Raw genomic sequence first — 16,075 nt, forward strand, 5'->3', positions numbered from 1 at the left:
GCCTGGCAAAGCATGGGCTCTGTCCCCAGCACATCCTTCTGCTCTGTGAACCACAAACCTGCTCTCCAGAAGCCTTCTGTGTATGGGAAGCTCTCGGATCACAGGGCAGGAGTGCTGAGCTGCTACCACTCAGCATCCACAGATAGGAGCCCACTGCTGTGACATGTACTAGCCTGCTGGGGAAACCTCTCTGGGACAGAAGTGCTACCACAACTCATCTGAGAGCTGCCACCCAGCCACTCCTCTGGGACAGCAATTACCTCACAGAAGTGATGGAATTATCCCTCTACGTAACTCCAGAGACCCTAACAATGCTCACAATTTGCATTCTGTGTTCTCAGAGCATGCCCCAAAGCAGATCTTGGCTTACCTCAATCACTCAGCTTTGATGCAACTCCAGCAACCCAGTGCCCCACTGCCTCATGGCTGCAGCAGGGAAACCCCAGCCCAGCAGAACTGCCCTCACCTATTCCTTCTGTTTCTCTGGTGAACGTGCACATGCAAACTCCAGAGACTTCAACACGGAGGAGCAGAAAACCTTGCCTTGCTACAGCTAGCTCTCAGATATTAACGAAGACAGCACACCCCCAAACAAGGCTCCAAACACCTACCCTATTGCTTACAGCATCTCTGCCCAGCAGCACCTTAGCCTCAACTTAGGCTCACACAGATTCCTGCAGATAGACACCAGCAAGCTGTAAACAGCCCTGCCCCTACGCTGGCACCTGATTAATTACTGGGATCCCTTCTCCTTGCAAGGTGACCTGGGGCAGTCACTCTTATTCCCAAACCCTAACTTAGAGACAAGATAACACAGCTCCTATACACCCCTTTGAAGGAGCCCTACAACTCTGTTAGTTTACAGAAGTGCTGATCTATTGTCTTACTTAAAAAAAAAAAAACATTAATAATGTAGCCACATTAACATCAATTTAGGGCTGATGTTCATCTGCCACCAAAGCTAAACACAACAAGCCAGTATCTATGTAGGGATAAAATATAATACACCTGCTTAGCAACTCAACTTGGAAACAATTCATACCTGCAAGCAAAGCATTTCTAGGGTTACCTGAAGCTCCTGGCAGTTCTGCACTGCACTATTTCACCTTTGTACAATGCCAAACGTTGCCCAGCTCAGTGAAAGGCCTCCGTCTGTGACGCCACTACTCACACGGCAGGATCCATCTCCAGACAATTCATTAGCCCTGAAAGCATTTCACCTCTGTTCTACAACTGGAATATCCATTTCATTTAAAAGCAGCTCCCTGCATTAAGTCAGAAGAAGAGCAAGAAAATAATTATCAATTTTTGGGGCAAGTTCCAAGCACCTGCCAGCCCTCTCCAGCTTCAGTCCAAACACCTCTGCAGCCAAACACTGCACCAGCTCTGCATGCTACCTTTTCTTACTCAGAAATGCAGAAATCCTTCCCACTCCATCTACTGAAATAACCAATTGGTAAGGTGAATTGTTTCTTGCTGTATCACAGAAATTAGTGGGCACCTTCACTGCAGGCACTGAAATGTATACTGACCCCAGGAGCTTTCTAGAGAGCTGCCCAAGCAGAAACTCCACCAGAAAGCCCAGCACCACAAAAGAAATGGATCTTCTCACAGATGCTGCTTCACCAGTGAACTAATACTATTTAACATGAAGGAGAAAGAAAGGGAAAGAGACTGAGAATCAGATGAGCCCTTCATCACCCACCCACATGACCAGCAAAGGAAGGAGGTGAAATGAGAATAGAAGCAGAGCTGCCCTTTGTCACCACCAGCACCTTGCCACAACACAAACCCACAGCACAGCCCTGAGATGCTGAGCAGACAGCAGGGAGGCAGAACCAAGCAAGCATGCTAACATTTTCCCTTAAGCACTCCTTAGGCACTTGATTTTTGAGCTACCTCCAGCCTCCACTGGCCATCCAGTTATTCCTACCTTGTTCTTGGCACAACTAGTTCAGAACACACAAGAGCTAAGATACCCAAGAACTATTAAGCTACCTGATCTGTCTGCATTTTTTATTTAATACAAGAAACCAGCAGACTGCAAGGTAATCTTGCAAGGTACTAAGTACTAGCAAGGTACTTGCAAAGTAGATAAAACAAACTTAAACAGCAGCAAAGATGCACCTAATAAGGCCTCACGCAGCATTCTGTGCCAACTCCTTTGCACTTACGGACACTCATAACAAAGAGAACTGCAATTTGCTGTTATTGTTCCTACCTCTATTTTCTTCTTTTCCTTTTTTTTTTTTAAATAGGTTTACTAAAAAAAAAAAATCAGAACATTTAAGTCAGTTTATACTTGCAGACTTTTCTAACAAACAAGAGCATTCATGACAGCACTAGGAACTCTTAAGTCACCATACAGAATGAAACTGCTCTGGCAAACAGAGGTGCACTTCTGCATATTATTCTTTTGAACAGCAGGAATATTTCAGGTGTGATGGCATATCCCCACTACCCGACATAAGCATTACAATTCCTTGTGAACACTTCGTTACTTATGATTTATGCTAGTTATGATTTTATTTACAGCACCAAACAAAAACCCAGTGCTCTCCAAACATTTTCTCTCTGCCATGATCTTTGAAAGCTTATTAACAACAGAGAGGGCCACAGTCCTGCAGGAAAGCAGAGGACAGAAAAGCTAACTGAAAGCAAAGCACCGACCAGTTCCAACAGCACCCAAGCTCTTACCCCAAACCTGAGCACCAGCCCACCTCCACAGCCCTGCTTCAGCACTATTTAGTGAGAAAATGCCGCAAGTCTCCAAGATTGCTTCATAACGACAGAGAGTTAAGAAAAATATTGTGCAATTCGGTGATTAAAGAAAAGCATTTTATTTCCATCCCCTTCCTCACCCAAGCTTGGGTATTTTTAAAAAATAACCTCATGCCATTTTGGCATCACAGCTTACAGAGGACACCTGGATGCTGTAACAGTCTGGGAAGCAGCACGCTGATGCAGGGACAGAAATGTCACACCAACTACCTGGGGGCTTCCTGGCAGCAGAGCAGCTCACTGTCTGACTGTTTGCCATCAGACATTCCCCACTCACTTGGGAAGAAACACAGCCCAGGGCTGCAATTCAAAAGCAAGGAATTTAAGTACAGGAATAACATCTTGATGCAACTTCTACCATGATGCAGCAGTCTTAATGATGGGCTTGGGTTTCCTGTTTACTCATTTTTATATTAAAAAAAATAATGCCTGAGAAGGACACTGAAACAGTCATGGGGTGAAGGAGGGAAAGAACTATTCAAGCTCCACAGATCTTAATCACACACAGAAGTTTCTGTGTTAACTCCAGCAACAAGCAAGCCAAACAACTCCTGTTTGTGCCTGTCCCACAGCGAGAAAGCACTGCGCTCCCCTGCGAGTTGGGGGTAAGGACAGAGCAACACCCAGCACAGCTCTCATGGTGCAGACCAACACAGGAGGAGCTCCGTACCCACTTGGGGCTGTGAGGGACCCACAGCCACCAGCACCCGCCACAGGGCACTACTGACAGCTGCTGGGAACAGCTTCAAGCTGCCGTTCTGACAGTACCCAAGGACCCCCTGTCTAGCGAATAAGTAAAGGAAGGCCTGAAGTCTCCTTTCACTGCACTGAATAACGACGTGAAGCTACTGCACTCCAGGAAGGAGGAAACTGGTGGGCCCTGGAATTTAACAACCTAAGGGGAACCAAAAGAAAAATGATATTGCTGCGTGACCTCAGCTAGAGGCACACACTGTGCACTGAGACAGTTGTGCTCTCATAGCTTCTCCACTCAGCCCAGGGCTGGGCACCACAGCAGCTCAGGGAAGCGAGGAACCAAGCCAAGCAAACAAACGACAGCCATCACAAAATAAACGTAAAAGAAAATCCCCACGTCGCACATCACACAACAGCCGCGGCGTGAAGTTGAACCCCCCGTGCGCTTTGAAAGCTGCCTCTCCCTTCCGCTCTGTATCCCTGCCATCAACGGGCAGGTTTCGGGATTAGTACGGCAGTAACGACGGTGCAACGTTGTTTTCTATTATGCAGCACCAGGTCGGCAGAAGAGCCCCAGCAAGGCAGGAGGCTCACACGGCACCTCGCACCGCGTGGGGACGGGTAAGGCAGCGGGCAGGGCAGTCACACGGCCACGAGGAGAAAGAGACACGGATTTGATCGCGGAGATAAAGCGAAGATAGAGCCCAATGAGGTCTCTAAGGCCCCCAACGCGAGAAAGATAAGGAAGAGCACCGATAACAACGATGCGATCCGATATCGCCCGCAGCCCCGCAGCGAGCGGGCGGCAGGGCGGAAAGGCGGAGACGGGAGAGAGCAACCCGCAGGATGCCGCGGACACGAGGAGGAACGAAGCGCGGGGCAGCCGTACTCACCAGCGGGCCCCGCCGCCGCGCATCCACCGCACTTCCTGTGCGCTAGGAAATGAACGGGCGGAGCGGCTGCCGGCCGCCCTTAAAGAGGCCCGGCCCTTCTGCCCGCCTCCGGGGCGGGACCGGCCGCGGCCGCGGTGTGGGGGCGCCTTCGGTGTGGCCCCGCGCCTCCCTCCGGCGGAGCGGCGGTGTCTGCGGTGCGAGCGGCGTGGCCGCCATTGTGCTCACGTCGCGCACGGAAGGCGGTTGGCCGTGACCAGCAGACAGCCGGGCGCTGTTCCGTCCTTGGAGCTGGTCATGAAGCTGAGCACTTAAAGCTGAGCATCTGTCACCTACTGGTTGGTGGACAGCTAGAGATTTTTGGCTTTTATTTTTTCTTTTCTTGGTATTTATTTTAAGCGTGTGCGTGGGCAGGAGGGGAAGGAACAATAGAAAAAAAAGAGAGGACTCTAAGGTCAGGCTGGATGTGGCTCTGGGCAGCCTGGTCTGCTGGCTGGTGACCCTGCACATAGCAGGGGGTTGAAACTAGATGGTCATTGTGGTCCTTTGCAACCCAGGCCATTCTAGGATTCTATGACCCAACCTGAGGAAGTGATGCCAAACTGAAGAAGTAATGCAAATGAGACGAAAGGGGAAAGAACAAAAAAAAAAAAAAAAAAAAAAAAAAAAAAAGAATTCCTTCAACAGCACATGGTTTTGTTCTCTTATTCTCCCGAGCTGAAATGTGTACGTGGAAGAAGAAGAACGGCCAGTTATTTTGCCTGAATTTTCAGCACTTTATTTGCCAGACAATAGTCATGACTTTGCCTTGACACAGAGCTCTTTGTCAGACACCACAGCTCAGCGCTGCCCATGGCAAAGTTCCAACAACGATTCCACGTGAGGCTGCTCTCTTTATGCTTGCTGTAATTGTTGTAAATGATTTACAGCTTTCGATCAGTGCAATCAGAATTTTAACCGTCTCAGTTTATTTATTTTTTTCTTTACGCTTAAAAATTCTTCTTTAATTTCTTTAGAGGAAAGGTTGTTAAGCACTGCAATAGGCTTCCTAGGGAGGTGGTTGAGTCACCATCCCTGGATGCGTTTAAAACCGTTTGGATGTGGTGCTCAGGGACATGATTTAGCAGAGGGCTGTTAGGGTAGTATGGTTAGGTTGTGGATGGACTCGATGATCTTGGAGGTCTGTTCCAACCTGAGCAATTCTATGATTCTATGATCCTGCCTGGACTGAGGATTGCTAACATCTATGTCAGGTACTGCTATTGATGCTGCAGTGCTTAACCAAGCAACCAACAGCTTAGTGCTCCCTATTTGAGCGTACTCCCTAAGGAGAAAGGGCACTATTACTGTTTTATTGTTAATATGGGGCATCTCTGGTGATGATTAAAGGTGCTCTAAAGATCTCTGTATTTTACTTCTCCACTTTAGAATCATAAATCATCCATCTTTCAAGTTATGATGGCTTAATGCATGCGTAAAATTCCTTTGTACCGACACACCAGAGCAGCTTAATATTTGGTCATCCTCCTATATTTACTATTCCATTTATTTTGTGTTTGTTTGACATTTTGATTTTGTAAAGCTCAGGCTTTTGGCATCTACGTCTTTGAGTGCTGAAGGACTGCATATGTTCGAATAGTGCTTTGGCATCAACTAAAGGCTGAGTTTTTTAGTACCATGAGGAGGTTGCCCAAAGATGCTGTGGATGCTCCATCCCTGGAGGCATTCAAGGCCAGGCTGGATGTGGCTCTGGGCAGCCTGGGCTGCTGGTTGGCGACCTGCACATAGCAGGGGGTTGGAACCAGATGATCATTGTGGTCCTTTCCAACCCAGCCCATTCTATGATTCTATGATTCTACAATACGGTGTATCAAATTTTGCCCCCACATCTATAAAATTTATATAACAATTGGTATGTGAACTGCAGCAGATAGTTTTTTGCTGCTGCTTTAGGTTGCTGAATTACTTCCTTTTAGAAAGTCAAACAAACGGAGTTTGTTCAGACTTGCCAAACTATCAGTCATGGAATGGCACTGAGCTCTGTAATGGTAGAAAACAAATTCCAAACCCGGTACTACATGAGAAGTACAGGTTTTTGGTTTGTACTGCAGCAGAGCAGGAATGAATGGGAATTCCAAACAGTTGTGCTCAGTGCCCAGACTCTGCTGAAGGGAGCAAGCAATGTGCCGCAGATGTAGCTGATCATTTTCCTGGCCGTAGGGCCTTGTTTTTTGCTGGCAGACACACAGGTCACATGCCCAGGCTGCCACTGCTCATTTGCAGCTTGCAAAATACTGCATCAGAACAACCCGTAACAGCATGCACGGAGCCTGGTAGCACTGAAATTCTGTATCGGTTTGGTTTATTTATGAAGATTCCAAGACACCTTTACTGCACAGCTTCTTTTCAATGACACCAAGAAGGGCTTTAGGCATTCTTCTAAAAAAGGACAATTTTGTCACATGTATAATGGCTACAAAGCAGCTCTGAAACAAAGCCCAAGCAGTTGTATTCTGTACAATGGAAAATAGATTAGAAGGGCTTTGACTGGAAGACATAACACTCAATATCCCAGAACTGCGGAATAGTAACCCATTAAAAGTATTAAGTAATACATTTAAAATCATTCCTAGTAAAGTAAAATTCTTTTTAAAATGCAGAGTACACTGTCTAGGATGCAAAGTTAGTTCATTCTATATATGAGGCAATATCAGTATGTTTAGAATAAAATAGGGTACATGAAAATAAGTCATACATTCTTTGATGTGTACTCCTTGTCTTGGAAGATAACCGTGTAAATTACCAAGATTTTTTGGTTGGTAGATAACCGTGTAAATTACCAAGATTTTTTGGTTGGTAATATGGGGTTATACAGAGGGTGGTGAGGCACTGGAACAGGTTGCCCAAGGAAGTTGTGGATGCCCCATCCCTGGAGGCATTCAAGGCCAGGCTGGATGTGGCTCTGGGCAGCCTGGGCTGCTGGTTGGTGACCTGCACATAGCAGGGGTTTGGAACTGGATGAGCATTGTGCTCCTTTGCAACCCAGGCCATTCTATGATGGGTTCCTTTTTGCACATAAGAATCCCATGCCCCAAACCTAAGAGAAAAGCGTTAAGTGTCTACATTAAATATAGTATCTTCACTGGAAAGAGGGAATTGTTTGGGCTTTCTTCATCTGAGATGATTCATGTTTTATTCAGAATATCTAGTATATCAGTCTTTAATATGCTTTACTGAATAATCTATTGTACCCACTGTTCCTGTCTGGCAGATAAAAAAAAAAACCATCACAGCCTTCCATACAAAAGAAAACCAGAACTCTGAAGAGGTACTGTATAGAGATGATCATCCATGTTGACAAATCAGTAAACAGCTAACACGGAGGACTTGTTCACTTCTTTGTACAACAGATGAATCAGAAACAAAGAAACCTCTCATCTGCTCAGCTGTCCATACCATGCTGTCTCATTTTTTAACAATATCTATCTACTCCAGTCTTTTTTTTTTCTTGGCAGGCATTAGCTGCAGGCTTGTCTGTGGCTGCTCACAAAGATTTTTTCTTCCTGTAGGTCTAAACTTGAGCTAATGTATGAAATGCTATGTTTGTTTCTCTTCTTACTGGTACCACTCATTGTTGCATGATTATCTTTAAAATGTTTTTAAATGCAATATTTTGGGTGCTTGTAAGCTATTCCTTCATTGGTTTGAATCGTCCACTCGTCTCAGCCTTGATGAATGAGGAAATCCTGCTCAGTGCTGGGAGAAAAGCGATACTGTCATGTACATCCTGTTGTAACATGGATTACAGGTTCCATATGCAAAGTGCAATACTATACCTTCTCCCTCTAGTCCTGTGATCCATGCTCAGACCACTTATGATAAGTCTTCATCCTATTTTTGAATCCTTTTATAGCAAAAAAGATAATACATGCTATTCATATCAGTGCATTGCAAGGTCTGATACTGCTGTAAGCAGACTTCTGTTGTGCGTTGCCTAATTTGTACGTGGCTGTTGTTTGAAATGGTAACTTTTACAGTTAATCTCTAATTTAAGGCCTAGCTTTTCAGAACATTACTTTCAAATTTCAGAATTTGAAACAGACACTCCGTTAAGCAACTCAAAGTGATTCAATAACCATTATTGCTATGTGGTTAAAAGGTTGCCTTTCACAGCAACTCACTCAGTTTGGCTGCTTACTTTATCACTGTCTGTGTAAAAAGGGTGATAAAGATATTTCACCATAAATGTTAAATATTTAGATAAAATATTCTCAGCAGTGTTTTGAAAAAGAAAAAAAAAAAAAACACAGCACCTGTTTCTGCTCAGTATTTTACACCTGTCACAATTCATTTTAACAAATAATCCTGAAAGAACACCACGAGGTGAAGTTTCCAAGAGTAATTTTTTATTTGAATGTATTTATGTAGCTTATTTTACTAAATAATTATGTTGTAATCAATATAAACTCGATACATTTCTATTTGCTATGTCTGGGCCAGGCCACTGCTGAGAAAGCCTCCCTACAGAGAAAAACCAGTTAAGTGGTTGAATGGTTTCCTGTCTCAAGGCTAGAATCTCTCTCTCAATTATTTATACCCTGTAGAAAGAATGATTCTGGTCTCCCACTGTCACATCAATCACTGACACTCCTGGGCAAAAAGAAATCTTGGCGAAGAGTGAACTCTGCTTGCATCTTGCTGGCAATTTCTTGAAACTGCATACACGTTAAAAAAAAGAAGTTGTGTGTGTATATATTTATATGTATATTTTATATATATATATAAATATATACATACACACACATGCTATGTGTGATGTTTATGTATAACATTTACATATGTATATCTCTTTTGCAGCTGAACCCAGACTGCATCTGGTTCGTAACTCTGAAGCTCACATAGAATGGCCTGGGTTGAAAAAGACCACAATGACCATCTGGTTCCAACCCCCTGCTATGTGCAGGTCGCCAACCAGCAGACCAGGCTGCCCAGAGCCACATCCAGCCTGGCCTTGAATGCCTCCAGGGATGGGGCATCCACAACCTCCTTGGGCAACCTGTTCCAATCCATTTCTGGTGCAGAAGGTTTATTTTGGCATTTTGAAACCTTCCTTTTGTTGATGGGAATTTGTTAAAATTAAAAACCCAAACGTTTCTGGCTAGTGGTAGTTGCCATTTTAGTATCCCAGGAGCAGATGGATGAGCTGCAAGAACCTACTGCCAAGGGCTTCCTATAGCTGTAGCTTCCTGTGGGAGATGTTGGCTGCAACCTCACAGAAGTTAGGAGAATTTTCCTAATAACATCACAGTTCTGAATGTATACAAGCACCAGTGCTGCTCACCAACAACACTATGTGAACGAGGTACTAACCCTATCGCACCATCAGAAAGTACCTGAAAGTAACTTCCTTGCTCACCAGGACCTCTGTACCATCTCCAGATACAAACAGTGGTTTACTTCATGCAGCACTCCAAGGGAAGCTACACTGTTTGCTGAAACCTAAACTGAAAAGTAAACAATATTTAATTTGTTCCAACAACCAGTGTATTTCAGTCCCTAAAATAGCACCACTTCATCTCTGAAGAAATCAGATGGATGTGAGGGGGAAGTTGTTTGCTGTGAGAGTGGGGAGGTGCTGGAACAGCTGCCCAGAGAGGCTGTGGATGCCCCGTCCATCCCTGGAGGTGTTCAAGGACAGATTGGATGGGACCCTGGGCAGCCTGGGCTGGTATTAAATGGGGAGGTTGGTGGCCCTGCCTGCAACAGGGGGTTGGAGCTTCGTGATCCTTGAGGTCCTTTCCAACACAGGCAATTCTATGGTTCTATGAGAGAAGGTCAGACAACTTTTGTTACACTGTATGCTTTGTACTTATTCTTCCCCCCCAGCTCTGAGCCAGTAATGTCTTCTGGCAGGTCCTGCTGTGCCTCTATGCCTGCCTTCTGTCCTCTGCCTCCTCTGCCCAGCCAGCGGCTTGTCAGCTTGTGCTTAGAGTTGGGGAACCCAGCCTGCAGAGTGTGAGTTCAAGTCAGGCTCCCTCTCTTCTCACCATCTCAGATCCTTCTACCCCTGCGGTCTTTAGCATATGGAAGCCTCTCCTGTGGGCAAGTCCTTGTTCCTCTCCAGAAAAGGGAATAGTGCAGTGACTGCAGAGAGGAAAAAGGGAGAGACCACGCAGAAGTCTTCTCTGCAGTCATCTGTTGACCCCTTGTCCAACAAGCATAGTGCTAATATGGTAGATAGTAATTTCACAACTACTTTTGGCACCAGTATTGTGAAAAACTTTAAATCACGTCCCTGCAGTGTTCAATAATGAATCATTCTGCACACGTAATTCTGAAATTAGGGCTCTAGCTGTGATTATGTGCTTTTCTACTGTCCTCCACTTACAGATTTTGAAATACATGATAACTCCAAATGTCCAGTCCAAAGGATGTGTTCTCCAGCAGGACAGCTCTATTTTTCTTTTTGAGAAATGCCAGCACATTTCTGAAGAAATAATCATATGTTAATAACAATCTCTTGCAGAGAGGATGAGAAAATGACACCTTCTTCCCACCCCGCACACGTCTCTAACTTTATGCTTCATTTGTATGTCACCTTGAAAATACAGTGACTCTTAAATTCCACATACCATTTTCTATTGGCCCCTAATGCCAATTTGCTAGCAGAGCATTGGAATGTTTAAACACAGCAAGTATTTATTGATAGTTTATTCATGAATGATTCCACTAACTTCAGGGGAGTACTTAGTTTATGAAGTCAGATGCAGCAGAATTGAGCAGCTGGCCACTTAGGTTTTCTGATTAATGTTTTAAATACTTTTATACAACTTCAGGGTATGATAGTGTTCTTTTTATCAGAATGGTAAGTCAATTCATTCATCTTAGAGGAGGATGCTCATGCCATGAGGATGCTCAGAGATCTGGAGCACCTCTCCTATGAAGAAGGGCTGAGGGAGATGGGCTTGTTCAGCCTGAAGGCTCTGGGGAAACCTCACTGCAGCCTTCCACAGTACTTGCAGGGAGCTTATAAACAGGAGAGGAACCGACGTTTTATATGGGCAGATAGTGATAGGACAAGGGCAATGGCTTTAAACTGAAATAGAGGAGATTGAGCTTAGCCATGAGGAGGAAATTCTTCACTCAGAAAGCAGTGAGGCACTGGCACAGCTGCCCAGAGAAGCTGTGGGTGCCCGAAGGTGTTCAGGGCCTGGTTAGATGGGACCCTAGGTGTCCCTCCCCACGGTGTGAAAGCTGGGAAGAGATCATCTAGGCCTGCTTCATCCCACACCATTTTGAGGTTCTGTCATCCTGAACAATCAGCACCTTGTTTATGGGACTTGCTGCCTATTGATACCTAAGAAGTGATGCTGCTAAAATTCATATTTGTATCTACTTTATTATAAAACTGTGGGTATAGCTGCAGTAAAGAGATACAGGGCTTTCAGATGGACTGAATTTAGAAGCAGAATTTCAAAATTATTAGCAATTTTGTTTGTTCTGTTGGTTTTTTTTTTTTTTTTTTTTTTTTCTGAGTACTCTGGAAAAGTCTGTAGAATTGAACACTAAGACAATTTCCTTGTGCTTACTGAAAGGGCACATTAGATTCACCCTTTTCCCCACCTGTCCCAACTGAAAGCACGGGCCGGGAGATCCACGTCAACTCAGCTGGCATTTAGAAAAAGCTGGCAGAAATTTTTAAAAATATTCCCTCCAACCTGTATTTTAGATGAGTCATTTGTTCCCTTTGAGTTCACACTGCTCAGGGCAGCCAAGTACCTGAGTATTTCTGGCATTGATGGAACTATCATCTGCATATCACTTTTTTCCCCATGTGGGAAGTATATTTACTTACTCAATTGGGAACCAAAACAAAATCCCCGCCTTTCTGTCTTGCAGAAATACAACACAACTGGGAAACACTTGAAGGAAAACATTTGCAAAAAAAGTGTGCACGGATAAGACATAAGAATCCATCAAATTATTTCATGTTACAAATACTTGAAAGTAGTAATCTATTTCTTGACAACATTTAAGTCAAAATTATTTGGATTGGGGAATACCTGTTCAGAATCATGGAGTAAGCTGCACTTAGTGTAGATATTTGTGTCTCACAACTATGAGCCGTGTATTTTATGTGTGGAATTTATGTCTACTTTCAGTGAAATTTTTCACAGGAATTAATGGTTCAAACAACTGTGTCTCACACTGGAGCTCAAAAATATCCACTGTATCCACTGTTACTTCATTATCTTACTTCATTATCTCACTCACCTGCTGTAGAGCAACGTAGCTTCACATGTCCCAGCTGAATATCATTGCTGGAGATAGCTGATAAACACAAGTTCTTAATTAATTAAAAAAGCAAAACAAAAAACAAAAACAAAACAAAAAAAACAACTCTTAGTTGCTTAGGCTAATCAAGAATTCCCATTTGCAGGCATAAAAAAATGTGAAAAGCACCGGACAAAACAAAAAGTTACCACAAATGCCATTTTTTTTTCTTCTTCCCCACAGATCTCTCATAGAAAAACAAAGAAGCCCATATAATGGGCTTAACATTCAGTGCCATTTATATTAAAAGTATCTGTGCTGACAGTGTTCTGCGTGGTGCTGTGCCAGTGAAAATCACCATTATACCCTAACTGAACCCCTTGTGTATATATAAGCTGTACCTCCTGGCAGTGCACAAGCCCACTAACTGGTAGTAGGAAGAGAAAGTCGCTCTGCTTAATGCTTGTCCAAAGCCAGGGCAGCATATGACACCTAAAAGTGGAGTTGTTGAAGTTCTTGCACAGCACTTTATATCACGATTTTTGCAAGACAAAAATCTGCGTTAGGGTTTTGGCAGTCTGACTCTCTCGTTTCTGAAATCACAGACTTTAATGGAAACATAAAGTTTGTACACAAAACAACATCTGGAAACAGCTAAATTGGAGCAAGCTTTGGTAGAATTGGATTATTTAGAATAATCATCACAACGTTAACAGCGAGTCACTCGGGATTCACATCCCAACATCGGTAGCGAAACAGAAGTTATCTTTAACCATATCAGATTACAAATGAAGACAAAAATAGTGCTGATCATTTACTCTTCCACATAGAACACATGACCCATAGTCAGACCATTCTCCTGAATATCAAGTCAGTGTTGTAAGCACACGTTTTTATATTTCACCTTAACAAATCCAGATGACATTTTCTTGGTATGGGTTCATTAACAGTAGAGTAATAGACCACTTTTACTGTGCAAGTGTTGCTCACTCATAACTTTTGAGATAATTGGTTTACTCGGAGCTGTGTCACGGCAGTGTTCTGTGCATGGCAGTGTATCCAATTCTGAGCTGAGAGGAGGACTCCAACCCACTGAACATGACTGCAAACAAAATCTCTTTACTTTAATTCAGACTAAAAATTCCTATACAGTCCAAATTGAACTCGTAAAAGGAATTGTGATTGTACAAGGTCATACGTTTTAACATTAGTAAGATGTATATGATGGAAAATAAATCGTGTCAGATGAACACTCTTGATTGCCATCGGCCTATACAGCATATCTTGTATTAAATTTATCTCCATTGTGCTAAAGGCAAGAGCAATTAAGACTAATAAAACAAACTCTCTTCTCATTAAGACAAGACAATACATTTTACAAGACTTCAAATGTTGAATCTCAAGTGCTCTACTGGGTTACTTAATGTTTGCTTCTAAACCAAGATACAGGCTTCATTAGTGCCAACATCATTGTAACCCTTCTCATCTGATAGCAAGATCAGTAGCTTGGGAGCGTATTTCCCCCCTCCCTTCCATATATTTGTGCTTCCTACTTAGATCAAGTGGCCGTATGCAAACAGCCACTATAAAAGTAGCAGTTCAAGTACATTTTCCCATCCAACAAGGTTGTAAAATAGGATGGTTAATCTAAAAAACTGTGAGAATGAAGTGCAGAGCCATTTGCAGTAAGAAGTTGGCAAATGGAACCCTATGCAAAGTGGCAATCTAAAAAGAAGTACTGGAACTACAACTCTTATCCAGCTTGATATGCTTTCTGAAAGGGGAAATCACCAATTATAGCTTTCATCACGAATAACACACTTCAAAAACTACCCATAGAAGAGTTTGCCAATCTAAAGGTTGTTGACTGTACAAAGAACGAGCCAATGGACTTTCCATTCTTTGCATGTTTGTTCCCCTCGTGAGTCCATTACCTTTCACAAAGAAAATTTTAGCTATCAAACTTGTCCACAAATTTTGCCGCTGAGTGTGAAACCATCCAGTTAGCATATACACTATCATTTGCATATCTTGAAAACACAGAGTTAGTGCCATCGAATCTTGTGAGTGGAACGGGACTCTCCTCAGGCCAGTTCGGGTATGACATGCCTAAAAATGAAAACAGATAATTTTTTCTGCACTGAAGAACCATAACTTCATGTGCAGACAGTAAGGCCCTTGGCAAAACTCCCTTCAATATTTTAAGCCAGTCCACTGGATTTTGTCCCAAATCAATTCGTATAAATGATGTTTCAAAATCCCTGAAGCATAAATTCAGATGTAGACAAAATCCTGAAAAAAATAAAGTGCTTTCTTGATAAAAAAAAAAAAAGGTGCGCATGCACACGTGCATAATAAAAGCTAATAATTTTTCTTCTGATAAGACTCCAGCTTTTCCATAAATTTCTTTTTTAGTGATCGTGTAGCAATATATTGCTTTGCCAGAGGAAGTTCTTGCTGTACAGGAAGTGCTCCGAGAATTGATAAACCTATTTGGGACAGGATCCAAAGTTCATTCCAATGATAGATTATTTCCACTTACTTAAACAGTTACCTTCCCTTTGGCTTGAATGAGATTTTGGAGATACTCTCATCCCCTCAGCAGGGATCCCTTGCTTAATTTTAGAAAATCCCAGGAGCACAACTTTGTCAAGTCCAACAAAGTCCTGAGCACTCGTCTTGATTCAGCGTATAAGCATGTATTTCAAGAATGTCATTATTTGCACTGAGTCCAGTAATGCTCCTCAGGTGAGGCACAAGGGATCACCACATTGGAAACAGAGTGCTTAGCACCGTGTTGACCCCGCTGTGCAAGGAGACGCCTACACCAGGGTCGAGATTTGCAAAAACAGAAATCTGCTTGTTGCTTATTATGCATTCAGCATCTGCCATCAATCTGAGTGGCAGATTTTTCTGTTACTGCGTTCTTTTTACAATCTGGCCACTGAGTGAGTGTCCCAAAGCGAACGTGAGCTGGGGGAAACCTATTAAAGAAAATTATAGCTGGGGTATGCATTAATAATAGGCCCAAAGCCAGGTATATATGGTACGTTTTAAGCTTTTCAAAAGTCATACCGCCTGAAGAATGATTTAAAAAAAATCTATAATGTGAGTAGATGTCTAAAAACATGTAGAATATTTAATCAGGAGACAAAATGTAGGAGTTTTGGCAAGAACCATTTTTACTGTCCATCTCACCATCACAATATGAAAGCATATGTTCTTTTTAAAAACACTTGCTACATCCTTCAATCAGAATTTAGTACCAACATTTGCATAATAAACCAAAGGACGTGAAAACAGCTGAGTTCTTTCAAAATGCCCATTATCGATTCACTTTTCAAAGGACTTTACATGTTGATTTAGTCTGTATATAATAATTATATACAGCATTTTTACCTTCTGTATATAGTACTTTGATTTCTTTCTATGAC

General features: G+C 43.0%; 2 protein-coding genes across 3 annotated transcripts in view; both read right to left on the minus strand.

Annotated features, from left to right (window-relative positions):
• Positions 1-4,503, minus strand: part of CSGALNACT2 (chondroitin sulfate N-acetylgalactosaminyltransferase 2) — a 31,162-nt gene extending 26,659 nt beyond the window's left edge. The window contains exon 1 of the mRNA XM_010714126.3: positions 4,371-4,503. The gene's annotated coding sequence lies outside the window, so the exon portion shown is untranslated. The remainder of the gene's footprint in view (positions 1-4,370) is intronic.
• Positions 4,504-11,974: 7,471 nt separating this feature from the next.
• RET (ret proto-oncogene) overlaps positions 11,975-16,075 on the minus strand; it is an 82,455-nt gene continuing 78,354 nt past the window's right edge. For both annotated transcript variants that reach the window (XM_085229567.1, XM_085229568.1), the window contains exon 21: positions 11,975-14,750. In XM_085229567.1, the coding sequence (XP_085085693.1) occupies positions 14,593-14,750 (158 nt within the window). In that variant the 3' untranslated portion in view covers positions 11,975-14,592. The remainder of the gene's footprint in view (positions 14,751-16,075) is intronic.

The sequence above is a fragment of the Meleagris gallopavo genome, chromosome 8 (assembly GCF_905368555.1).
Source record: "Meleagris gallopavo chromosome 8, MGAL_WU_HG_1.1, whole genome shotgun sequence".
Taxonomy (NCBI): Eukaryota; Metazoa; Chordata; class Aves; order Galliformes; family Phasianidae; genus Meleagris; species Meleagris gallopavo.